General features: G+C 46.1%; 1 protein-coding gene and 1 long non-coding RNA gene across 15 annotated transcripts in view; one reads left to right on the forward strand and one right to left on the reverse strand.

Moving 5' to 3' along the window:
* Positions 1-26,631, reverse strand: part of LOC129635223 (uncharacterized) — a 118,392-nt gene that overhangs the window by 52,618 nt on the left and 39,143 nt on the right. For 11 of the 14 annotated variants that reach the window (XR_008706174.1, XR_008706161.1, XR_008706178.1 and 8 more), the window contains 2 exons: positions 9,430-9,567; positions 5,801-6,676 (listed from right to left, as the gene is read on the reverse strand). This is a non-coding gene — a long non-coding RNA (uncharacterized LOC129635223). Of the gene's footprint in view, positions 1-5,800; positions 6,677-9,429; positions 9,568-26,631 lie in introns of those variants that run through there. The other 3 variants (XR_008706171.1, XR_008706172.1, XR_008706170.1) reach the window with 1 other exon arrangement.
* AFAP1L1 (actin filament associated protein 1 like 1) overlaps positions 1-26,631 on the forward strand; it is a 74,883-nt gene that overhangs the window by 11,170 nt on the left and 37,082 nt on the right. Inside the window, exons 2-5 of the mRNA XM_055557940.1 lie at positions 21,189-21,317; positions 22,416-22,499; positions 23,271-23,368; positions 24,302-24,410. Coding sequence (XP_055413915.1) covers positions 21,189-21,317; positions 22,416-22,499; positions 23,271-23,368; positions 24,302-24,410 — 420 coding nt within the window. The remainder of the gene's footprint in view (positions 1-21,188; positions 21,318-22,415; positions 22,500-23,270; positions 23,369-24,301; positions 24,411-26,631) is intronic.

Genomic DNA, 26,631 nt, shown 5'->3' on the forward strand with positions numbered 1-26,631 from the left:
ATATGCCATTAATTTTATTGAGGGAGAAATTCATCCAAAAATGTTGCCAGCAGTTGTGAGGGGAGAGTATCTGTACAATGTGTAGTTTCTATTTTTTAAAATCACAGCTAGGGCATGTATATGAATTAGAAAGATGTCAATACAACTTTGTGTTAAAAATTTTGTAGTTTATGGCAAACTCTGGTTCTGTGGTACACTGATAAGTACAGTTCCTGTGAAAGCATGTTTGTGGCCCATGTCAGTGTGTGAATGCACAATAATTTGAAGTTTTTGATATATTTGTAATATTTATCTTCCCTGAGCCCTGCAGTCTCATCACCACCACACCTCCCAACAGAATTCGATGGGAATGTTCATCATGACTTTGCCATCTGTTGCATTTTAAGTTTATTTACTGTAATTTATTTTCAGTACCTACTTTAAAATGTGTCATACATGTATTTTTTTTAAAATATCCCAATTTTACAGATGAAAAGACTAAGGCCTAGACAGGTCAATTTATACACCCAGCCCTGCCCACCTCCAAACCTAAGTTTTTTTACCATGCTTTCCACTGCTTGTCCAGTGGAGAGAGGCATTCCCAGGTCTATTACGTGAAGGACTTGCCAGATAAGCCACAAAGACTTAATAGGTGAAGATTTCAAGGTGGGAAGCAGGGGAGGGAAAGGGAATCTAAACAGTTCCAGGAGGGACCGCTTCCATCAGTGAATGGTACAGCCAGGCAGCTGGTGTGAGACTTTATTTCTTACCCTTCACACTCCTCCTACTATGGCCCTTGTAGTTCTGGTGTTTAGAATTCAAGAAACATTCATCCTCCTGGAACTGGCAAAGATCCTGCCCCAGGAGGGCCCAGGCAGGGTTTTGTCCTCCACCTAAAATTCCATTCGGGGAATCCCAGCCACACCCCAAGTGGGGGTGGAGGCGCAGAGCTTGCCAGCCCTGATTCTTCTCCCTGCACAGCTGTCAGGCCGCAGAGGGGGCAGAATGTGGCACCACATTGCAGTCATTCCAGCTCTGGGGAATTTACTGACAGAACGTCCCACAGGAGGCAAGCTCAGGGGCTTTTTATAGCCCTCTAAGAACCTAGGGGAAAACTCATCTCCTGAGAGGGGATAAGTGGGGCACGTGTCTTTTCTGGGCACCATTCCCTCAATCATGCAATCTCAGATGCCCACAGTCCAAATCAGGGTAAGGGTTATGGCTAAGTGAGCAGTGTGGAGTGGTGAAAGCATGTTCAATGACCAAGGTACAGGGATCCTGACTTGAATCTCGTCCTTGGGCTTCAGTTTCTTCACCTGTCAGGTCGAGGTGTTTATTACAGCATGGGTCGCAGTACACCTTGGTTGTTAGACCAAATCCAGACCCCCACATCTTTTTGTAAATAAAGTTGTACTGGCCCACAGCCATGTCCATTCATTATGTTTTGTCTAAGGCTGCTTTTTTGCCAAAAGAGCAGAGTTGAGTAGTTGCAACAGAGGCCCACATGTGGCCTGAAAAGCCTAAAATACGTACTATCTGGTCTTTTACACAAAAAGTTTGCCAACCCCTGAATTAATCTGTCGAGTTTGGGAGTGTCTGCCTGGAGTACTGTGGTGAGAAAGATTCTGAGGGTGTGTCCAGGCTGAGGAATGAAGCCCTGTCTTCAGATCATTCAAGAGTACGCACTCAAGACTAATATTTGGAAAGGCCCCAGAATGCCATTTACCAGTGTTTTTCAAACTGCATTTAGCCTCAGAATCCTTCTGCAAATAAAATCTTAAACAAAGAGTTGCTCTGGGGGAAGTGGGAATGAAAATACTGAGTACAGTCCACTCCATCTTCCAACTCCCAAGGCAGCCCCCAGAGAAGCCTCCCAGACCCCAGAGCTCCATCTGCCGAACATTTGAAAACCGCCTGTCTAATCTCATGCCTCTCACTTTACAGCCGGGGAAACGGAGGCTCAAGGGGTGGTGTCGTGCCTCAGGTCACATGAGGGACTCCCAGTCAGCTTTCCCCAGAACCACTGACTTGGTCAAGAGATGTCAATGGAGCACAGAGTTCTGCTGGGGAGAAAGCCTGTCCACTGGCCTTGGGGGCCTCAGGGCTGCCACTGGTACATGACTGGCCTTACATGCCCTTGCTGACCCAGCAACCCCAGGGGTTCAGGGCTGGGACACCGCTGACACCTGCCCATGCTTCATGGTGATCTAGTCAAGGCTTAGAAAACTTTTTTCTGAGACCACGAGAATCAAAAGAAAAAAATCAAAATTGAATTGGACCATATTCTTAAAAATATTTCATTGATACCAAACATACTTTTGAAAGAACACTGTAAATTTGCTACATCAATTTGTTCATTTTTTCTGTTTTCTTTTTTAAAAAAAAACTTATTTAATAGATAAAATATCTTTAAATCAGTGAAATCTTAGAATGGAGAAATTATGATAATTTATACTAAGTCTTTCTTTTGAAGATAGAATCAGATTTATTCATTTGTAGAATAAATATTTATTCTTCCTGCCCATTCTTGTTGAAGAGTTTGCAAAGGGTAGATCCAGCCGACATGAAACCAAGTGGGATTTTTTTTTTTTTTAAGCTTTACTTGAAGCAAAAAGAAAACTGATCTAGGGGTGTGCTGGGAAGCCAGAGGGACTGATCGCATTTCCTCACCTCCAGCCAGCAACCAGCTCTAAGGGGTAACGGGGAAGCATAGGGTTCCTACACCCCAAACCTCTTAGTGAGGCAGAAAAACTAAGACTGTCACCAATGCCTGTGACATGAAGTCATATCTGGTTAGTGTCCATCAAAGAGAATACATAAAGGCTCAGAAGACTCAAGGGACACTTTTTAGCCAGGAACCTCAGAAACACTGGGGGATCAGCATTCTAAGTAGAGACCATGGCGAGTCAGAAGGGGAGAGGCACAGAAGCCGTGCTCAGAGCACAGGTTGGTCAGTGTGCCTACAGCCCAGAGAAGCAGGCAGAGGTAAATGGGGCCTCGAGAAGGGCTTTATCCTCCAGGTCCACAACAGCGGCTGTGACTGGTAACTAATAATAGAGGCAGCATACTGTGGGAGCCGAGTGCACTGGCTGCGGTGTCGGGTTGCCAGGGTTTGAATCCCCTCTGCTCCTTCTATTTAATACCGGGTCTCAGTTTCTTCAGCTAAAAATGGAGATAACAAGCTCCTGTCTGACTATGGGGGACAATTGGATTTCTGCAAGAAAAGCAGTCCGCATGCAGGAAGCTCACAATTAAAAAAAAAAAAAAAAAAAGCCAATGTTTAAACAACACTTCTATAAATGATCTCCTTTCTTTAAATGATCGCCTTTCTTTAAAAATCAGGATGGATTCCTCTCACTTCTTGCCTGCCCATCCTGGAAAGGGATGGAATTACAGAGGGAATAAACCACAGGGAGTATAGGGAGCATATGAAGCTCTTTCATCATCTGAGTCACAAAGGAAACTGGTGTCTGGGCCCTGGGGAGCTCTGAAGCGGTGTGAGCAGGAGGGGGTTATGCTGTGTGTTGCCACTTGCGGAAAATTAAAGCTCACATTAGAGTAGAAAGGGAGAGATTAGAGAAAGGAGACCAGTTAGGAACTGCAGCAAATACTGCATGTGAGCAGCAAACTTCATAAGGCTACCTCACCTTCCTGTTTAAGAACAGAAAAACATAAAACTTCACACTCCGTCCATTTTCAAAGAAAGCGTGTAGAATTGTTGATCTCATGGGAGAGCAGAGGAAACATCTGTCCAGGGTTCTTCAAGACTCAAGACAGTCATTCCCGGGACCTTTAACCATCATTTTCTCAATCTCACCCCCAGCTCTGGAGGCAGGAAATCACTCTAGGCATCTCCGAAAGCCTCCCAGGGGTGGCTCGGCTCCCTGTGGGCTGCACTCACAGGGGCCTGGCCCAGAACATAATCCAGGGTTAGCACTGGAAGGCTTTTGCAAGCAAGGAGAAGGAAGGAAGGAAGAGAGGGAAGAGGATGGACTTACCACCTGGGCAGCAGGCAGGGTGGCCATTCTGAGCAGAACCTTTAGCCTCCCACCTAGAATGTCTAAACTCTGGGAGATACCTGAATCCCCTGTGATTACTAACATCATCAACAACATTAATAGTAACAACCAACCTTTGTAGGAGGTCTCATGTGTGCTTGGCACAGAGCTTAACACTTTTTCTACGTTATCTCCCTTTCTGCTCACCACAACCTTCCAACATGAGTGGTCTTATTACCTCTGCCTCACAGATGAGAAAACTGATGTCACCTGCCTGGGGTCGCTGGGCTAGCAAGGTCAAACCCCAGGTGTGATTCTGTGTGCTTCTCACCATAGTCACCCGTGTCACAATTACCCACTATACTAACTCACCCCCGCCTTCCTGCCAAGAGGCAGTCCATCAAGACTCAGCCCCTCTTGGAAGGGATAGCTGGCTCTCTTCTTAGTTCAAATTTCTGGAAAGTTCCTACATACAGTGGACCTAATAATATGGTCTGGGAGATGCCACCGCTGGTCTGGACTGTCCTCCAGAGCCCCAGAGAACAAGTCTGCCTCTTCTTGCCTCTTCCCCCATCCCCATAAGCCCTTCTGCTCTTGGAGAAGGCCGTCACAGGCAGCATTAGCAGCCCTCCCCCTAACCTGTGGTTGTTCCTCTGAATTCTGGGCCATTCTCTTTGCAGTGCATCTGCTTTGTGCCCATTACGGTACCGGGCACCAGGCAGCAGCAGCAGATATTAAATCAGGCATCATCTCTACTCTCACAGTTCACACTTTAATGGAGGTCATTGAACAAATTGTCTGCCCTGGAGGCTCTCGGAGAAGGCAATGGCACCCCACTCCAGTACTCTTGCCTGGAAAATCCCATGGACGGAGGAGCCTGGTGGACTGCAATCCATGCGGTCGCTAAGAGTCAGACACGACTTCACTTTCACTTTTCACTTTCATGCACTGGAGAAGGAAATGGCAACCCACTCCAGTGTTCTTGCCTGGAGAATACCAGGGATGGGGGAGCCTGGTGGCTGCCGTCTTTGGGGTTGCACCGAGTCGGACACAACTGAAGCGACTTAGCTAGAGGCTCTTAACAGGTAACCTCACCTGTCCAGAAGAGCAGGACACGCCTCCTGGAGGAAGTGGCCTCTAAAATAATTCTCAAAGAATAAATGGGCACTGTCTAGGGAATAGGGGAGAGTTTAAATAATGACATTAGTCAGTTTGGTATGTGTCAGGAACTGTTCTAAGTTCATATAACACCTCGCTGGACCCTCATGACAGCCCTGTAAGGTGTAGTTATTATTATTATCCCCACTATTCAGATGTGGAGACTCAGAAAAGTGAAGTAACCTGCCCGGGGTCATATAGTATAGTAGCTGGAGAACAAGACATGCAAAGGAAACACCACAAGCAAACAGTAGTGGGGTGGGGTCTCAGATATTGAAAATAGGTAATAAATAGTAAAAAAAAAAAAAAAGTTTTTAAACTCTACTGAACAAAACAAAGATAAATATACTGTTCCCATTAGTGCAGCCTGAGGCCTCTGTTGATAATTTTATAATTCTTTAATCACACGAAGGTTTCTATGGGCTGATTGTCAACCTAACCCTTGCTTTTCTGAATAGGGATGCTCATCTCTTGAATCCTACACATGTTCTGTTGTTTGATTGAGGGAAAGGGGGAGCAGATGACACACATTTGATCATTAATGTAATCATTAATCACAACGTACCAATTTATAAAAACTTCTGTTTACAGACTGTTTACTATCACTTTTCACAGTTACTGTCAGGTTTGAGTCTCACAACAGGCCTGAGAGGTAGACAGAGCAGTTACCATCACTCCACTTTAATGCTGAGGAAATAGAGGCAACTTGCCCGAGCCCACACAGCCAGTAAGCATGGAGCTTGAGCCCTAGGTTTTTGGCTCCAACTCCTGTGTTTTCCCCTCTACACCAAAACACAGCAAACAGTGAGGGCCAGAAAAATGTGAACCTGGCACCTATGACCTCCAGCAAGCTCTTCAGCCTCTCTAGGCCTTAGTTTCTTGTCAGTAAAACTGAGATAAGAAGAGCTCCTACCATATGCAGTTGCTGCAAAGATGAAATAAACATAATAGGCACAGAGTGTTAGCCATGGAGAATATTCTCACAATGGAGTATCATACAGCACAATAAACCAACACAATGACAGGCAACGATATGGATAAACCTTAGCAGTATCACAGTAAGAAAAAGTCACAAAAAATTACCAATAACATTATGCCCTTTTAATAAAGTTTCAGTTCAGTTCAGTCCCTCAGTCGTGTCCGACTCTTTGCGACCCCATGAATTGCAGCACGCCAGGCCTCCCTGTCCATCACCAACTCCCGGAGTTCACCCAAACCCATACCCATTGAGTCAGTGATGCCATCCAACCATCTCATCCTCTGTCATCCCCTTCTCCTCCTGCCCTCAATATTTCCCAGCATCAGGGTCTTTTCAAATGAGTCACCTCTTCACATCAGGTGGCCAAAGTACTGGAGTTTCAGCTTCAACATCAGTCCTTCCAGTGAACACCCAGGACTGATCTCCTTTAGGATGGACTGGTTGGATCTCCTTGCAGTCCAAGGGACTCTCAAGAGTCTTCTCCAACACCACAGTTCAAAAGCATCACTTCTTCAGCGCTCAGCTTTCTTCACAGTCCAACTCTCATATCCATACATGACCACTGAAAAAACCATAGCCTTGATTAGACGGAGCTTTGTTGGCAAAGTAATGTCTCTGCTTTTTAACATGCTATCTAGGTTGGTCATAACTTTCCTTCCAAGGAGTAAGCATCTTTTAATTTCATGGCTGCAATCACCATCTGCAGTGATTTTGGAGCCCCCCAAAATAAAATCTGACACTGCTTCTACTGTTTCCCCATCTATTTCCCATGAAGTGATGGGACCAGATGCTACGATCTTAGTTTTCTGAATGTTGAGCTTTAAGCCAACTTTTTCACTCTCCTCTTTCATTTTCATCAAGAGGCTTTTTAGTTCCTCTTCACTTTCTGCCATAAGAGTGGTGTCATATGCATATCTGAGGTTATTGATATTTCTCCTGGCTTTTATAACAACTAAAATTTTTAAATTTTTATGGGTAAATCTAGTTGCAATCTATAAGGGAAAACAAGGATGTGATGAATACAGCATTCAGGATGACAGACTGGGAGAGGGTAAGCAGAAGCATGAGATCATAGTTAGATGCATGATATTGTCTAGATCCAGGATTCTGCTTTGAATGGTGGACTTGTGGGCACTTACTACATTAGCAAAAATAACTGATTACATAAATAAATAAAAATGAAGCATGCATGGACCAATGATGACAGTATCTCATGAAACAAGGATTAGGATTAATCCAAATTTTGTCCACTTGAGGTCCTAGTTTATTAAAGAAATGTAAGTGTTAGGCCCGCTTTGTAAAATGTGTTCAATAAACATTCACTGTCATCGTTGACTATTATTATCAGCATTATTCGCAAACCCCTAGCCAGACATCCTCAGTGTCTGTTGCAGGCAATTGGTGAGATAGTTCCTCAAACTCAAACTTCTCAGAACAGCAAGCCCAGCTCCATCTAGGCCTCAGACCAGGCACCCATCCTATGAAGGGACACTAGTGGGGAGTGGTCATGAGTAGATCACTGGTGGTTCTACCAAGCTTCAGAGATAGGGAACCTCTTTTAGAAGAAGGTGGCCAGAAAGAATTATGGTGCAACAGTTAGGAGTTTAGGCCCCAGACTTAGGTCTAGGTTCTTTTTGCCATGTGCCTTTAAACAAACAATTGAGCCTCTCTGAGCCTCGCTTGGTTTATGTATAAAACAGAGGGTAGGAACAGTAACTACCTCACAGGGCCATTATGAGAATTAAATGAGGTAATCCATGCAAAATGCTTAGCACAACATCTGGAACATCACTTAAGAGCTCAAAAACACCCCCTGCCTTTATCATCCGGTATCCCAGGCCACCCCATTCAGTGAAGGAGACGGTAGGGACTTCCACCAAGCGGAAACAGCTGCCATCTTGTGTGTGAGGGCTGAGCATGTGTGTGTCACAGTTTTCCACTTCCTCCTGGAACCATTTCCTTTGTGAGCCAAACAGGGAGGAATCTGCACACAAAGGAACAATTCTGGGAGAATCCAGCCCCACTGCCAAAAGCTATTTCCTTGCCCCACCCCACTCTTGTCTGAAAATGTCTTGATGAGGGGGAACTACCACTTCCCTGGCCACCCAGGGCTGAGAAACAAGGTGTTCAGAATGAGAGCTGTCCTGGTGGATGACAAGACATGGGCAGAGCTGCTGCTCAAAAGGCCATTAAGATGCAGGGCTTCCATGAGCTTGTCACCCCGGCCCACCTCCCAGAACAGAGTCACCCCAAAACATCCCCACAACCTGCTTCCCCACTGACCTGCCACCTCCCTGACCTTTTACCTTCCTGAAACAAGAGTACATCACAGAACTGTGCTACAGAGGATCCCCAGTAAGAATCCCCACAGTTTACAAACCCTTACCTCACCATTGCCCATTTCCCCTCCCACAAAGGATTCCCACACACAAGGATTCTAAATCCCTTCTTCCAGAAGAGGAAGATGATGCTCTGAGGGGCTGATTTACCTGATTCCACACTAGCAAGTGGGAGGAGTCAGAACACAAACCAGATACTCTCCTCAGTTCAGTTCAGTCGGTCAGCCATGTCAGACTTTGCAACCCCATTGACTGCAGCATGCCAGGCTTCCCTGTCCATCACCAATTCCCAGAACCTACTCAAACTCATGTCCATCACATCAGTGATGCCATCCAACCATCTCATCTTCTGTTGTCCCCTTCTCCTCTTGCCTTCAGTATTTCCCAGCATCAGGGTCTTTTCCAAAGAGTCGGTTCTCCTACCAAATCCCAAATCCTCCACTCTTCTTTTCCACCTCCCTCAGGATTCTGGGTTTCTCTCCCAAGGAGTCATACTGTACTATTCTCTTCAGCATAAAGGATATTCCGTTTCCTGCATAAGCTGTAATTATCACACACAAAAGCCTTTCAAGGTGACCTCGACAACCCTCTGCCTGCCTCACACAGGAGCTATATTTAACTCCTGGAAAGCAGTCAGCACAAGGCATTGGCTTTGCAGCTGGGTTTCTTTGCTGCTCCTTTTCTATTCTTTTCTAGCCCACATGAACCACGGTCTTCCCTGTATGCTCTGGGACAACAGGATGTATTTGTTTTAGCAATCAACAATGCTAGTCCAACCAGTGAGGTCCCCTCCAGCGTCCCGCCCACTGTTTGGCCTTCATTTGGACTCCGTGAAGAGCTTGTAAATTCAGAGGAAAGAAGTGAGACATCTTCATGGCCCCAGATGGGTAGATCTGCAATAACTTGGAAGAAACTGGGCAGAGGAATGAGGCATTTCTGTACCCATGAAGTGAGGGGTCAATTCCCTCAGCCTCACCTGTGTGGCCGGGAGCCTCTCTGCAGAGTTAATGCAGGACTTAGCATAGATGCACGCAGCATTCTATAGGAGCACTGGGAAAGGCATCTCCAAATGGCCTCAGGATTCTTCCCATTCTGCAGTTCTCAGTTCCCACATCTGTAAGAATTAAGTTATGAATTTCATTAAGAATTTACCAAAATTCATAATTTAATTATGTAAAGAACACATGTAAATCTCTTAAAGCAGGGTATGACATATAATAGTAAAGGAATAATAATGTAAACAGCTAACATGTACCAAGTATTTACTATGTGCCAGACACTGTTTTAGGCACATTCTCACTGTACTAGGGCCCACTGTTGAGGTAGATAAGCTTCACAGGTCACCAATGATGTACATCAGGCAGTTATGTAATTATCCCAAAGGTATACAGCTAGAAAACGGGAACAAGACTTAAACTCACATAGTTCCTGTATTAATGTTACTATGTTAGGATTAAAATCCACAAACTACAAAACATGCATCGCTAAACCAACTGGAAACCATATTCACACGAGGGGTACAAGTTCAAACAAACAGGGTTTGGGGAGCTTAGCCACATGAGAAATTGGGCTTCTGCTCCCTTTTGTACCCTGGGCTTTTTGCTACCTGTTGTTTTTTTTTTTTTTTTTTCTTTCAAGCATCTTTTTTATTATCCTGAGTCACCATGAGACCAAACATGGTTAACTAGACATTAACTAGTTGTCATTGTTATTTAGTCGCTCAGTCGTGTCCAATTCTTTGCAACCCCCTGGACTGCAGCACACCCAGGCTTCCCTGTCCTTCACCATCTCCTGGAGCTTGCTCAAACTCATGTCCATCGAGTTGGTGATGCCATCCAACCATCTCATCCTCTGTCGTCCCCTTCTCCTCCTGCCTTCAATCTTTCCCAGCATCAGGGTCTTTTCCAATGAGTCAGCTCTTCGCATCAGGTGACCAAAGTATTCGAGTTTCAGCATCAGTCCTTCCAATGAATGTTCATAATTGATTTCCTTTAGAATTGACTGGTTTGATCCCCTTGCAGTCCAATGGACTCTCAAGAGTTGTCTCCAACACCACAGTTCAGAAGCATCAGTTCTTCAGCACTCAGCCTTTCTTATGGTCCAACTCTCATATCCATACATGACTACTGGAAAAACCATAGCTTTGACTAGACAGACCTTTGTTGGCAAAGCAATGTCTCTGCTTTTAAATTTGCTGTCTAGGTTTGTCATAGCTTTTGTCTAACTAGCTGTTGGACTTTATCAACTCTTAAGAAAACTTTGCTTCAAGAATTTACTCATTCCACAAATACTTAAGCACGTATTCTATGTCAGGCACTAGCAAAAGCTGGCCCTATTCTTACCCTCAAGAAGTTAAGGCTCAAGTGGGGGAAACAGATGCTAATCAGAGATATACCAGATGCTAATAAGAGATATACGTATTTAAGTACAGCCATCCTCTGGGATCTGCAGGGAATTGGTTCCAGGACCTTCACCAACACCAAAATCTTCAGATACTCAATTCCCTCACAGTCAGTCCCATGGGTTCTGCATCCTCAAGTTTTTCATCCAGGGATCCAACCAGAGAACCAGTGAAAAGTGTAACATTTCACCACAAGAAGTACCACAGGGAGAGTGATGCTATGACAGCATAAAATAGAGGGAGTGCATGTGGTCAGGAGGACAGTGAGGGTCTGTGAGAAAGTCATGAGTGAGTAGAGGGCTGGAGGGGGCCATTGCTGGTTAGGAGGAGAAGGGAATTCTGACAGGAAGAGGGAACCACATATGCAGAGACCTGGGGTTAAGAGGCTGAGGAACAGAGCAGAAAGCAGCCTGGAGAAAGGTCTGTCTGGAAGGGCATGCAGGGTTGGAAGGCCATAGAAAAGTCTCCTCTTTCCTTCCTTCCTCCTACCCAACTGTTGAGACCACCTCTACTAAGTATACTGCTTTCCTTTCTAAGGTGAGTTAACTCCCCACTGCTATAATGGGTCATACCTCATTGACATGCTAGGCTGTTACAACAGTTTACTAAATGTCATCTCTAAAATCATAAAACCACATTCTGACAACTCTTCCTATTTTTCATTTTTCAACCACATTGTTTGCATTTTCTCTGACTTTGATAACAAAGAAGGATGAGTTGTTTCTGTCCTAAAGAGGCTTGTCAAGTAGTGAAGTGGGGAAAAGAGAAATTGGTTTCCTCCTACTGCTTTGCATTTAATGAGATTATAACTTGCAAGCTGTTTCCAAGCATTTTTGTAAATTTCAGAGACTAAAAGGTGCCCGGGAATGAGATCACAAGTCAAAGAGCCCACCAGCTGACTAGGTAGGAACCCAAACAGGGTTTCTTATTCCTGTGGCTTGCTGAAGATGTATTATTTACTTGCTTTTTGTCATGGAAATTAGACCTTTTACCTTTCAGATCTCTAAATAAATCTGACCTTCTTTGCACTGGGAGCCCATACTGGTTGTAATGGAGGCCTTTTGCTTCAAGGTTTCACTTAGGCTGCACCAGGGATGTAGTCCTGGGAACAGGTGGCAGTGCTTTTTGCCTGTGGCTTAAATTTCTGCTCTCTACCACCTCATGCTGTTTTCACTTAGGTGGGGAGGGTGGAGGAGCAGAGAGAAAACTGATCTTAGTCTTAGTTGGGTATTCACCAGGAACAATAAGCACAGAGTGGTATAACCTTAGATAAATTTTTAAATAGGTTTCTAATTTTATTTGACAAACTTTTTTGCATCCCTGTGAACAGTTATCAACTCTCTTGGATTTCTATACCCCTCTGTCCCATCTGGTAAAAAAAAAAAAAAAAATGAAGACTTATAACAATGATTAGACTATTTCTCCCTGGTTCTTCTTGATTGGAATTCACTGTACCTCCCTAAGGCTCAACTAAACCAAACAAGATCAATGAAATGTATTCATGGTTCTAAATAAAATCTAGTCATAAAAGGAAACCCTGTCCTGATGCCCCGTCTGCCCACAGACAGCAGAGATGACCTGGACCAGGAGCAAAGATGGGAGGTGGGTTGGGTAGAAACTAGTGGAGATTCTTCCTGGGATGGCAGGGACAGGATTCTGGGCTGTATCACTGCCCCTCCAGCTGAAAGATGCTGTCCCTCCACATGGCATGGAGGGAGTCCTTGGGAGGAGAGCACTCTGAGAAAAGGGGCTCTACCGCCTCCAATTGCCATAACCACACACACTCAGTGTCAGGCCCAGGGCCGTGAACAGTCCATGTGTGTGTGTAGGGGGGGGGGCACTTGCAGAATCCCACAATGTCCTCCTGCCCTGGGAACTCCCTTCCCTTGTGCCTAGCACACCTGAATCTGTTGGGGGGTTACACAAATGAAGAGAACGCCATTGAGATCACTGAGCACCATATGTATCTTTTTATTTCATCTCTATAGTGATCATGCGCAAAAGCTACTGTTTTACCCCCACTGTTTACAGATGAAGAATTGAACGCTAAGGAAAGTTAAGACATTTCCCCAAGCAGAAAATGGCAAAGCTGGGTGGGGGCCCAGATTGTGTATACCCTGAGCTCTCAGCCACTCTTCTATGACTTATATAAGCATCAAACCTAGTGTAAATTTAACACTAGATATTCTTATTTTCAATTAGTTGTGTGACTGTAGCTAAGTCAGATAAACTCTTGAACCCTCACGTTCCACATCTTTAAAATCAGAATGTTGGAATGGGTCATCAAAATATTCAATGAATGGATGCTTGTTGGGCATCTACTGTGATTGAGGCACAGATTAAGACATGTCCTCAAAAAGTCTGTTACCACAACTATAGCAGATCTGTCACTAAATACTATCTGGTCAATACTCTGGAGTGTGCACATTTCTGGGGAATATTGGGAAGCAGCAGCAACAATAATATGGCCCTGTTGATGGCTCCAGGCACAGCACCAAACAAAGTGCTCTGCAAGCATAATCTTAACCTAGTTACCCCAGCCTAGGAGGCTGGGACCCTAGTATTCTCACTTTACAGATGAGAAAACCATGGCTCAGAGCTATCTAATGTGCCCATCTTTGTACAACTCGGAAGTGCCAACACAAGAAGTCCAGCTCAGAGGTCTTGCCCCAAAGCCCTAATCACTGTGCTCTCTCAAGCAAGACTTCATGTTCCAGCTAGTTACAGTCATCTGCAGGGGCTCTTATTCCCACCTTCACTCAATTGTTTCAGAGAGATGTCTAATGACAATTTGTTAAGGAATGAGGGAGGTCTTCCCACAGTCTTTATTTTCATGGACATGTCCTCTAGTAGGTTTTCTGGTGGCGTATTTTTCAGAGGTTGAGCCTCGGAATCACCTGGAATACTCCTTAAAAATGTAGATTCCTGGGTCCTAGTATAGAGCCTACTGAATGAAACCCCTGGGATAGGTATGACCATTTGTCATAAGCATTATATCATTATATATATATGATTTCTCTCCAAATTAAATTCTTTGATAGCTTAAATCCTTGTGGTTTGAATTCTACGGTATTAAAGATGAAGGTACTCTCAAAGGCACATCTGTATTCACCACACCTGAAAGCTAGCTTTGGGGGGAGAGTTCCTTATCGTCTTTAAAGAACAGAGGACTGGCCAAAAGCTTTCTTGTAACCACGATGTAGAAGCTTCTCCCTGGGATGACGTTCTGCTGGTAAGTCAGGTATAAGCTTGAATCACTTGTTTTTTTCCTCTGAGATCAACATAGTTAGGGTTCTAAAGTTCAGTGGGCTCAGTGGAGAAAGGCCCACTGAGCAGGATCTCAGCCTCACAATAAGGGTCTCCCACTCATCCAGTGAGAGGACTTCCAGATCAAAACCCCCAGTGACCCAGCTCAGCAAGCACGCTTTGAGGGGCCACCCACCTCCTCCCTGCCCCAACCTGGCCTCCCTTTCTCTGAGCCCAAGTTCTCTGATAGAGGATTCAGGAGTCACAGGGAAATGCAAGCTTTGAAGTCAGAGAGCCTGACTTTACAGCTTACTGGCTGGGTGACCTCAATTCTCTAAGCCTCTGCTTCCTCCCTCATAGAACACAGAGACCGAGGATTAAATGAGATGATGTGTGTTAACTGCCCAGCATAATGGTAACTGCTCAGCTCAAGGAACGGTTCTTGCTCACTAAAGCTACAGGCTGAGCTTTCTTCCAGGGCTCACTCTCCCTCCACCATCTGCCGCCCACCACTTCCTTAAAGGCTCCAGAAACCAATGCCACCAAGACGAAGCAGCTCCTCACTCCCCATGTGCTTCTCCCAGATTCACTCAGCTCCCTCCTTTGCTCTATTTGGACTCTTGTGATCACAGCTCAGTTAAACGAAAAACACTTAGAAGTCAAGGGCCCATGTTAGAAATCCTATCAAGTACCAGGAAAAACAAAAGCAAAAAAGGGTGTTATAATGCTTGAGTACTTAAACTCGTGTTTTTAAATGCACGAATCTCACTCGGAAACTACCTGTCCTCACTTTAGAAGCAGGAGAGCTTTTAGAAGCCAGAATGCTGCCACTAGAGGCACTTGCTGATAGCAGCAAGAGGAAATTTGTGAGATAAAACCTCACAGACGAAAGAGAGGGAGATAGGAAGAGGAGGAAGGAGGGAGAAACAGACAGACTGATTTAAGGAATACAAACGCTTAGCAATCTGAGATCATTTATTGAAGGACAGCAATTCTCAGAAAGATGTGGCTGGGGACAGGAATGCTTGGGGGTCCCCAAGATGCTTTCCAGGGGTACCCCCAAGGTCACACCTACTTTTACATAGTATTGAGACCTTACATGCCCTCTTCATTCTCATTCTCTTACGGGTACACAGCAGAGTTTTCCAAAGGCTATATGATGTGTGACAGTGTGGTAGCTTTCAAGGTTAATGAGATGTGTGACTATGTATTTTTTTCAATTTTTCAATGTTTTCAATTCAAGCTTTTCTCAGTTTTCAGTTCAGTTGCTCAGTAGTATCCGACTCTTTGTGACCCCATGGACTGCAGCACATCAGGCTACCTTGTCCATCACCAACTCCTGAAGCTTGTTCAAATTCATGTCCATCAAGTCAGTGATACCATCCAATCATCTCATCCTCTGTCATCCCCTTCTCCTCCCACCTTCAATGTTTCCCAGCATCAGGGTCTTTTCCAATGAGTCAGTCCTTCACATCAGGTGGCCACAGTATTAGAGTTTCAGCTTCAGCATCAGTCCTTCCAATGAACATTCAGGACTGATTTCCTTTAGGATGGATTGGTTGAATCTCCTTGCTGTCCAAGGGACTCTCAAGAGTCTTCTCCAACAACACAGGTCAAAAGCATCAATTCTTCAACACTCAGCTTTACAGTCCAACTCTCACATCCATACATGACTACTGGAAAAATGATAGCTTTGACTAGATGGACCTTTGTTGGCAAAGTAATGTCTCTGCTTTTTAATATGCTGTCTTGGTTGGTCATAGATTTTTCTTCCAAGGAGCAAGCATCTTTTAATTTCATGGCTGCAGTCACCATGTGCAGTGATTTTGGAGCCCAAGAAAATAAAGTCTCTCACTATTTCCATTGTTTCCCCATCTATTTGCCATGAAGTGATGGGACTGGATGCCATGATCTTAGTTTTCTGAATATTGAGTTTTAAGCCTACTTTTTCACTCTCCTCTTTCACTTTCATCAAGAGGCTCTTTAGTTCTTCTTTGCTTTCTGCCATAAGGGTGGTGTCATCTGCATATCTGAAGTTATTGATATTTCTCCTGGCAATCTTGATTCCAGCTTGTGCTTCATCCAGCTTGGCATTTCGCATGATGTACTCTGCATATAACTTAAATAAGCAGGATGACAGTATACAGCCTTGATGTACTCCTTTCCCAATTTGGAACCAGTCTGTTAGAACTATGTCTAGTTCTAACTGTTGCTTCTTGGCCTGCATACAGATTTCTCAGGAGGCAGGTAAGGTAGTCTGGTATTGTCCCATCTCTTTAAGAATTTTCCATAGTTTGTTGTGATCCACACATTCAAAGGCTTTAGCAGAGGTAGATGCTTTTCTGGAACTCTCTTGCTTTTTCGATGATCCAGTGGATGTTGGGAATTTGATCTCTGGTTCCTCTGCCTTTTCTAAATCCAGCTTGAACATCTGAAGTTCACGGTTCACATACTATTGAAGCCTGGCTTGGAGAATTTTGAGCACTACTTTGCTGGCATGTGAGATTAGTGCAGTTGTGCAATAGTTTGAACATTCTTTGGCATTGCCTTTCTTTGGGATTGGAATGAAAACTGACCTTTTCCAGTTCTGTGGCCACTGCTGAGTTTTCCAAATTTGCTGGCACGTTGAGTACAGCACTTTCTCAGCATCATCTTTTAGGATTTGAAATAGCTCAACTGGAATTCCATCACCTCCACTAGCTTTGTTCGTAATGATGTTCACTTTGCATTCCAGGATGTCTGGCTCAAGGTGAGTGATCACACCATCGTGGTTATCTAGATCATGAAGACCTTTTTTGTATAGTTCTGTGTATTCTTGCCACCTCTTAATATCTTCTGCTGCTGTTAGGTCCATACCATTGCAATCCTTTCTTGTGCCCATTTTTCATGAAATGTTCTCTTGGTATCACTAATTTTCTTGAATAGATCTCTAGTCTTTCCTATTCTATTGTTTTCCTCTATTTCTTTGCATTGAGCACTGGAAGGGTTTTTTATCTCTCTGTGTTATTCTTTGGAAGTCCGCATTCAAATAGCTATATCTTTCCTTTTCTGCTTTGCATTTCACTTCTCTTCTTTCCTCAGCTATTTGTAAGGCCTCCTCAGACATCCATTTTGCCTTTTTGCATTTCTTTTCTTGGGGATGGTCTCGATCACTGCCTCCTGTACAGTGTCATGAACCTCCGTCCATAGTTCTTCAGGCACTCTATCAGATCTAATCCTAATTGAGATCTGATTCTCAATTTTAAGTGATGTTAAACTCATACTGGTTTCCCCAGTAGCTCAGTGGTAAAGAATCCACCTTCAATGCAGGAGACTTGGGTTCAATCCCTGGGTCAGGAAGATTCCCTGGAGGAGGAAATGGCAAGCCACTCTAGTATTCTTGACTGGAAAATTCCATAGTGTAGCAAAGAGTCAGAGACAACAGAGCACGCATGCATGAAAAGCCAATACTGGTAGATACAACTCACAACAAAAGCTCTTTGGGGGTCTTCAATAATTGTTAAAATTGTACAGTAACCTTGAGGCCAGAAAATTTCACAACCACTGGTAGAGAGATAAACAGCCACTGCACCCTGTAACCTTGACACCCCTGCAAGATAGCAGAGCAGTGTCAGAGATTTTCAGACATGAACCACGGCTGCAGGCCACAGGAAAGTTCCTATGGTTACCCTGTGGTGCCTTCCTTATAGCATTTCCACAGCCTCCCTGGTGACAAATTAATTTCTAATATGTGTGTGTGTCTGTCTGTGTATGACAGGGATGGAGGAGAAATACAGTGGGAGAGAGAGAGGGTGATACCCCAGAACAGTATCTTATTCATTTTCTAATTTCCCCAAGTGGCCAGACTGGCACAAAATTAGAGTAAATCAGGAAATATTTTGGAATTGAGTTACTGACTTTTGGTATGTCTGTTGGTGCCAAAGAGGTTTGTGTTTCCATTTGAAAAGATTTCCTCCAAAACAGATACAACTTGGCCAAAAAAAAAAGTGAAGTCTCTTCAGTTCAGTTGCTCAGTCATGTCTGACTCTTTGCGACACCATGGACTGCAGCACGCTAGGCCTCCCTGTCTATCACCAACTCCCAGAGTTTACCCAAACTCATGTCCATTGAGTCGGTGATGCCATCCAACCATCTCTTCCTCTGTTGTCCCCTTTTCCTCCTGCCTTCAATCTTTCCCAGCATCAGGGTCTTTTCAAATGAGTCAGCTTGTCGCACAGGAGGCCCAAAGTATTGAAGTTTCATCTTCAGCATCAGTCCTTCCAATGAACACTCAGGACTGATCTCCTTTAGGATGGGCTGGTTGGATCTCCTTGCTGTCCAAGGGACTCTCAAGGGCCTTCTCCAACAACACAGGTCAAAAGCATCAATTCTTAGGCACTCAGCTTTCTTTATAGTAACTCTCACATCCATATATGACTACTGGAAAACCATAGCCTTGACTAGACTGACTTTTGTTGGCAAAGTAATGTCTCTGCTTTTAAATATACTGTCTAGGTTGGTCATAACTTTCCTTCCAAGGAGTAAGCGTCTTTTAATTTCATGGCTGCAGTCACCATCTGTAGTGATTTTGGAGCCCCCAAAAAATAAAGTCAGCCACTATTTCCACTGTTTCGCCATCTATAGTCGTGTCCAACTCTTTGTGACCCCATGGACTATAACCTATCAGGCTCCTCCGACCATAGGATTTTCCAGGCAAGAACACTGGAGTGGGGTGCCATTTACTTCTTCAGGGGATCTTCCTGACCCAGGGATCAAACCCGGGTCTCCTGCATTGCAGGCAGATGCTTTACCATCTGAGCCACCAGGGAAGCTAAAACCTGGCTAAAATGACTTTAAACAATTTTTTGCTTCAAAGAGAGAGCCCTTCCCTTCCAGAACCCTTGCCCAGTGGCACCTCAGAGGGTGCCAGCTCCTTTCACTTGAGCTCTGGAGTGATGCCTGGAGGTGTACCACACAGCAGCTCCAGGAATCATGCAAACCTGGGATCAGCCCGGCTCCTCCTCTTTTGAGCTGTGCTACCATCTCACAGGTCCCCTCAGCTTGAGAGTCAGCTCCTAGAAAATAGGTATCCTGGAGGACCTACTCACAGGTGTGCTGCAGGGATGAGATAAAACATGGCATGGAAAGCCCCTACTCAGAGCCCAGCGCTAGAAAGCACCAACGAGGTAAGGGCTGTCAGTAACAGCCTCGAGCTCATTTCCAACAAATTTGGGGTGATTTTGGAATGGCACAGAAAGATTACATCATCATATTTTTCCAATGAGTGCTACTCTCTGTACATAAAATTTCTGTTCTTTAAAAAGTCCTCATGTGGTCATCTCTCCATTCCCTCTCTCATCTAACACATATAGAGCACCCAGTCTGAGCAGGTGAACTAGATGCTAAGGAAGCTAAGACTCACAGTTCACACCTCCCAGAGCCCACAGCCTCCCGTCTTCCTGAGGGAGACAGACATGCAGACCTCACAGCACAGATCAGCATGGCAGATACTATAGTGACAGAATTCATAGCTGACTTGGGGTGGGATTTACTATGTACGGGCAAGGCACTTTCCATACATGATACTGTGAGGCAAGTGCTGTTATTTCCCCTTTACAGAGGGGGAAATTGAGTCATATAGGTTAAGCAACTTGACAAAGGTCCCATGGCTGATGAATAACAGAGCCTGAACATGAACCCAGGAAATCTGGCTCCAGGACTGATTCTGTTATGCTTCATGTTACAGCCCCTCTTACACAACCCGACCTGTAGCTGCAAGTCAGTCTCACCTCTTTCTCAGGAGGTCCTAGTGGGGAGAAGCACATGGATTTGGGAGTCAAGAGACCAGGGCTTAAATCTTGACTCTTCTGCTTGTCCATGTAACTTTAAGCAAGTTACTTACCTTCTCTGAACCTTAGTTTCTTCATCCAAAAAATGGGCTTGATCATCAGACCAAGCTCAACTTGGTAGGGCCCTATAAAATACTGCAAAGCAATGTAAGTGCTATAGTATAAAGTACAAAGTGAGGAAATTCTGTTGAGGCTCTGCTGGCTGTATGGCCCTGGAGAAGCTGTTTAACCTCTCTGAGCCTTAGCTGCATCCTCCACGTGATGGAGATAATAAAATACATGGCATGAGATTTAAGTAAGACAATATGTATGAAAGGGATTAGCACAGTTGGAAATAACTGTTCAATACACGTGAGCTCATATTATTATGCACAAGTGATTGGCAAGCTGCAAAGAGGGACAATACTACTTCTATAGAGAAGTCAGTCTTTGGCTCTAAGGCAAACCAAGTCCCAAGATACTGCTTTGGGACAGAGAGACATTGATGACATCATGGTCTTGGTATGCTTCAGTCTTTTTAAAGGACTCTGCTCTAGGCTTTGCAACTCTGTGTGGTCTCAGACCAGCAGCGTCAGTTTTAGCTGGGAGCTCGTCAGCAATGCAGAATCTCAGGCCCCACACCAGACCTCCCAAGTCAGAATCTGCATTTTGACAAAATCCCCTGGTAATTCCTTGTATTCACTCAAGTCTGAGAAACACTGGTGTAGCATAGAGAAAAGAACAGCAACAAGAGTTTTTGGCCAGGGGTGAGAAGGGTTAATGTTTAGTTTGGCTCCTGTCAAGTCACCGGAAACAGAAGGTTCCAGAGATTGAAGTGTATAGACTGATGGGACAGGAAGGCTTCCTTCCTGCCTTGTGTCCTGGACAGCCAGAGCTCCTGCCTGGGACCTGCACTGACCCTTGAGCTCAGGGAGGAAGGACCCTGGGCCTGCAGAGCAGAGGGCAGGCTGGGACAAACAGAGGGCTCGATGCCTCTGCTCAGACTACCTGGGAGGCTCAGTCCTCAGGCCAAGCCCAGATGAGGTCTGAGGAGGAGGAGCGGGGAGCAGGGAGGCCGGAAAAACGTCACAGTTAACTGAGCAGGGCTCTCCCAAGGGAGGCTGGTGGCCAGTGCTGGGACAGCTGTGTGAGGGCCTCTGAGGTCTCCATGTTGCCCTGGGCCCTGTCCTCTGGCTCCTGCTTCCCCGGGTCCCGCAGGGTGGGGGTGGGGCCCAGACCCTAGACACAGCCGTGACTGTGCTCCATGGGCTTCCTCCTCAGTGCTGGAGCAGCTCCTCCCCGAGCTCACAGGGCTGCTCAGCCTCCTGGACCACGAGTACCTCAGCGACACCACTCTGGAGAAGAAGATGGCCGTGGCCTCCATCCTGCAGAGCCTGCAGCCCCTCCCAGGTAGCCGTCAGTATGCTGCCCAGAGCTTCTCAAGAACCCTCAGTAACTCCCCAGGGCCTGCTGGCAGGAGGAAGGAAACCTCACAGCATGGCCATTCAGCTCTCTTCATGGTCTAACCAAGTGTCCCCATGCACTCCAAGCTTTGTCCACCACAGCCCTGGCTGTGCTCCTGGTCCTCCTCCACCCCTGGCCCTCTACAAACTCACACAACACACATGCCATACACACTCATGTACACACCACTACCACACACTCACACACACACAACATGCTCTGACATAGACCTCACACAGTAACAAACACACATCACACATAACGTACCCCACATGCTCTATCACATGCAACACACTCACTTATCACATACACATAGCATATATGCACAACACTCACGCACACTCTGACAGACGTATCACATACACATCACACTGTCCTGCACTCAGATGCACGCTCACACACTCCCTCTTGGCTTTATGGGTAGTATGCCTGCCCCTCCATCTCCACTCGGGCCTTCCCTCTAACTCCCCACAGCCTCTCTCTCTCACTGTGTTCTCAGCAGCAAAGCTTCCTCCTCTGCTCCAGCCTTTCCCCAACCTCAAGTGAGCCCACAAGATGGTATGTGTAAATCAAGAGCTCAGTAAACTCTAAAGGGGCTGTGTCCTGTCCCGCAGGGTTGGAGGGGTCTGAGTGACATCGGGGGGGTCACCATTGGTTGAAACTGAGCCTCACTTCCCACGGACAATGTCCTCAGCCACTCTCACAGGACTGCTGGCGAATGAAAGGGTCAGCAGTTTGCCGACTGGCCCCCAGCTGTCCCCAAGGCAGCGCCTCTACTTTGTCCTCTATATTGGGCTCTGGGCATCCTTTCACTCAGAGAAGGAGATCCTCAATAACAATGGAAAAAAGGAAACAAAGTTTGAAGGCTTTGGAGATGATTTAGGATAAGCACATGCTTTGCTACCTGAGTGCTGTGTCCTGTGCGGGACAGAAGTCTGAGAGGGCGGGGGGGACTAGCCATCCTCAGCGGCAGCAGCAGTCCTGGGCCCCCACACCCCTCCTCACTGCTGGCCTGCTCTTCTTCCCTCTCCTCCTTCCTCACAGCCAAAGAAGTCTCCTACCTGTATGTGAACACAGCGGACCTCCACTCTGGGCCCAGCTTCGTGGAGTCCCTCTTCGAAGAATTTGGTAAACTACTCTCTGCTGACCTCAGCTGGAATCTGTCCTTCCGGCTCATGCACATCATGCATGTCCACCACCTCAGTCTCTAGAAGGGTCCCCTGCATCTGGGTCTGGCTCTAACATTACAAAATTGAGTCACCTCAGAAAAGTCCCTTTGCCTCTCTGGGCCCTGCCAGGTCTGAAAGTCTAGTCAAAATCCATAGTCACAGGAAATCATCCCCTAGATTTGAGGAAGGGTAGGGATGTACACACAGGCCGAAGAATGCTGGCAACAGGGCCTTGTCTCGTCTGCTGCTAACATCCGTCTTAGTAGCTGCCTGGTCTCTGAGCTGAGCGGTCCGGCAGCTCAGCAGAAAATGGAGCTGTGAGGGACTAGCAGGGGCACCTAGCATATGGGAGCAGCCAAGCCAGGCCGCGTGCAGGGTGTGTGCAATCCCTGATCTATCCCAAGGGAGAACAGCACTATACAACACAGGGAGAAAGCTGTGGGTCAGATGAGAGGATTCATGGACTGACAGACTTTGGGAAAACACCGTGCCTTCATTAAATAACCCTTGAAAACTTCCAAAGCAGTGTACCAAACTGCATTATCCCATTTGATTCCCTGATAACACTGGGATTATTGTGACCACTTTATGGATAAGAGGGATGAAGTCACTTGCCCCAGATTACTAATGGAGGAGGTGCTTGGGCTTCCTGACCCCAAATCTAGTCCTCTTCTCACTCTGCCGTGCTCATCCTCCACCTACTCTGTCCTAATGGCCCGACTCCCCATAGACTGTGACCTGAGCGGCCTTCAAGACATGCCAGAGGACGAGGCGGAGTCCTGCAAAGGAGCCAGTCCTGAGCCAGCCAAGAGTCCATCTCTGAGACACGTGAGTTCTTACACTCTCTGGCCCTCTTTTCCTCTGGAGGAGGTAGGGAAACTCTAAACTCTAATGCTGGGGATCCTCTTGACCATGAGAGATCTACTCTGTCTTCAGTGTGATGGTTAAGGGCATAAACAGCACTGTGAGAACATTTCAATGATTCATGATGACAAGCTCACTGTGCCAGTGCCGAGCAGGGATAATGTGGTAAACTGACCTGTCCCTTCAGGCCCAAAGGACATGCCCACCCCAACTTCTGATTTCATGAGCACAGGAGGAGTGATGGGGAAAGCTCTGGATCACAAGATGGATGGCCTTTGCCTTCCTCCCTTCTGCTGTGTGGCAGATCACTTCCCGTCTCTGAGCCTGAGTTTTCACCTACAAAAATGAAGGTCTGGATCACAGACCAAAAATAAAGTTCCCAGCCTTTGGGGCCATGTAATTAGAGCAGGGGGCCCAAATCACATCAAACATTATCTGTTGACTGCATAATTCACTATCATCACCACCATAAATGGCACCAGTTGTTGACCACTCATCATGTCCTTCCAGTACTCCTGCCTGGAAAATCCCATGGCCGGAGGAGCCTGGTGGGCTGCAGTCCATGGGGTCGCTAAGAGTCGGACACGACTGAGCGACTTCACTTTCACTTTTCACTTTCATGCATTGGAGAAGGAAATGCCAACCCACTCAAGTGTTCTTGCCTGGAGAACCCCAGGGACGGGGAAGCCTGGTGGGCTGCCGTCTATGGGGTCTCACATGACTGAAGCGACTTAGCAGCCGCAGCAGCAGCAGCATGTCCTTTCATATTCAGAGACTGCATCCTGCCTTCTAGGAGCTCCTGTCCCCCTCACCCCCAGGCCCGTCCCTGTCACCCTTCCTGCTCCCCATGCTCTCCTGGTCTTCTGGGTTTCACACACCTCCTCTGTCCTCTTTCAGACAGCTGACCTGCCTCCACCACTCCCCAACAGGCCTCCGCCTGAGGACTACTATGAGGAGGCCCTTCCCCTGGGACCTGGCAAGTCCCCTGAGTACATCAGCTCCCACAGTAAGTTCTGGTCCCTGAGGGTTGGGGGTGAGGGGGAGAAGGCTCCTGTCCTGAAGCTCCTGTGTGTCCTGCTGGGGCTAGAGCGCCAAGCCTGGCACCATTCCGCCATGCCCACCTACTGGGGACGAGCGTGGGAGACCCTGACCTCTCCAGTGACAGCCTGGGTGGGCGGGCCAGTAGGCATGGCCTGGGGCTCAGGGCCTGGGGTTCCAGACCCAGTTCTATGTGACCTTGAACAAGCCTCTTCCCCTCTCTGGGCTTCTGTTCCTCTACCCTTGAAATAAGAAAGAGGGGCTAGATGCACACATATCAAGGTACTAGGGTGGAAGGTCACGAGTGCTGCAGCCTGGGTATAGGGACTTAGCATCACATACAAGAAACTCTATTACGGTTTTGGGTGATGCACCATGTGTAGTTGAGCCTGCATAAGATATCTGTGTCCTGGTATCCTATCATTTGGCAGCACAGAGGAATATTCTTCAACCATCAAAAAATACATGAGACGGGTCTGTCTGTGCTGATCAGAAATGAATCCCAGGATACATACTGGAAAAAAAAAATCAGAATACTGCATATAACATGATCCCATTCGCTTTTAAATAGGGTACTCACACATGCATTTAACAGTTTTTCTAGGATATGCAAGAAACTCTTGACAGTATTTTCCTATAGGAAATGAATGAGCAGAAATCTGGGTGAAAGGGAACATATTTTCCCATTCACACTCTTTTGTAGTGATTGTGCTTTTCATCATGTTGTAGTAAAATACACATGACATAGAACTGACCACTCCAACCATTTTCAAGTGTCCAATCACTGGCGTTTAGTGCATTCACAGTGTTGCGTAGCCATCACCACCATCAAGTTCCCAAACATCTTCGTCAGTCCAGAAGGAAAGCCCATACCCAGTAAGCAGTCACTTCCTGTTCCCCTCTCAACCAATCTGCTTTGTCTCTATAATTTGCCTCATCTGAATATTCCATTTAAACAGAATCATACAATATCTGGCCTTTTATGTCTGCGTTATTTCATTCAGCATAGTGCTTTTGAGCTTCATTCATGTCACTGCATGTATCAGTACTTCCTTTTTATGGACAAATAATACTCTATTGTATGAATATACCATATTTCATTTATCCATCTGTCAGTTGATGGACATTTGGGTTGTTTCCATCTTTGGGCTATTATGATATATTATTCTTATGATTAATAAACTAGTTTAAACAAAACTAGTGAAATGGTGGACTTAGACCAGGTGATCCATGGCCCTCTTCAGACTTGGGACCTATGTCACTGCCAGCAGCTGTTTATATGAAGCAGCTGACTTTACTTTATCCACTTGAGGACAGAGAAGGAGGGGATGAAGTGCAGCTAGACCCTTAATCCCAGGACAAGCCCTCAGCTGGGTGAGGCTCTTTCCCCTCCCCAGAGAGCTCAGATGGGGCAGAGAAGCTGCCTCCTCGAGCAGCAGGGATCCTGGGGTGGGAGGGAAGGGAGTGCCTCAGGAAAGGCCAGGGACCTTGTCCAGGAAGAGGGCACCACGCCCGACAGGAAGTATCCTTCCCCTCTCACCAGCCTGCCAGGTGTCCGAGGGCTTTCGATGCTCCCTCCCTCTCCCCACTTGCGCCTCCTCCTTTCCCACCCTCACTCCTGGCCTGAGTACCCCAGTCCACCCCACAGGGATGTCTCTAGCATCTGAGACCTCAGGATGTCTGCTGGGAAAAGCAGGCTGTGAGCCTCACTTGAGAGGTATAACTGGGCACCCCAGTCACTGGGAATTTGAGTGCTGCCATCCTCAGGAAAACAGTAGCGCTGAGAGCCCAGAGCAGTGCTCTAAGGAACAGCGTGGTGTGAGAGCAAGTTGGTCTGAAAGAAGGCAGGCTTCCTGGAGGAGGGGGTGGGCACCTGTCCCCTGAGCTGGCAACTTCAGTTCTGATCCAGGTTCTATCACTAGAAAAGTGTGTGGCCTCAGTTTCTTCATTTGTGAAGTGGGTCTGATACCTCCCTCCCTGCACTACAGAAATGAAGATATAATAGTTATAATGATGTCTAGCATTTGTCTAAGATGTTTTATGTGCCAGGGTTTATACTGAGAGTTCATATGCATTATATCACTAATCCAGGGTAGGAACTGTTCATGTCAATTTTATAGGTAAAGAATCTGAAATGTAGAGAAACTGTGTTTTCTTTCCAAGGTCACTCAGTAAATAATGGAGATAGA

Source organism: Bubalus kerabau, chromosome 1 (assembly GCF_029407905.1).
Source record: "Bubalus kerabau isolate K-KA32 ecotype Philippines breed swamp buffalo chromosome 1, PCC_UOA_SB_1v2, whole genome shotgun sequence".
Classification (NCBI taxonomy): Eukaryota; Metazoa; Chordata; class Mammalia; order Artiodactyla; family Bovidae; genus Bubalus; species Bubalus kerabau.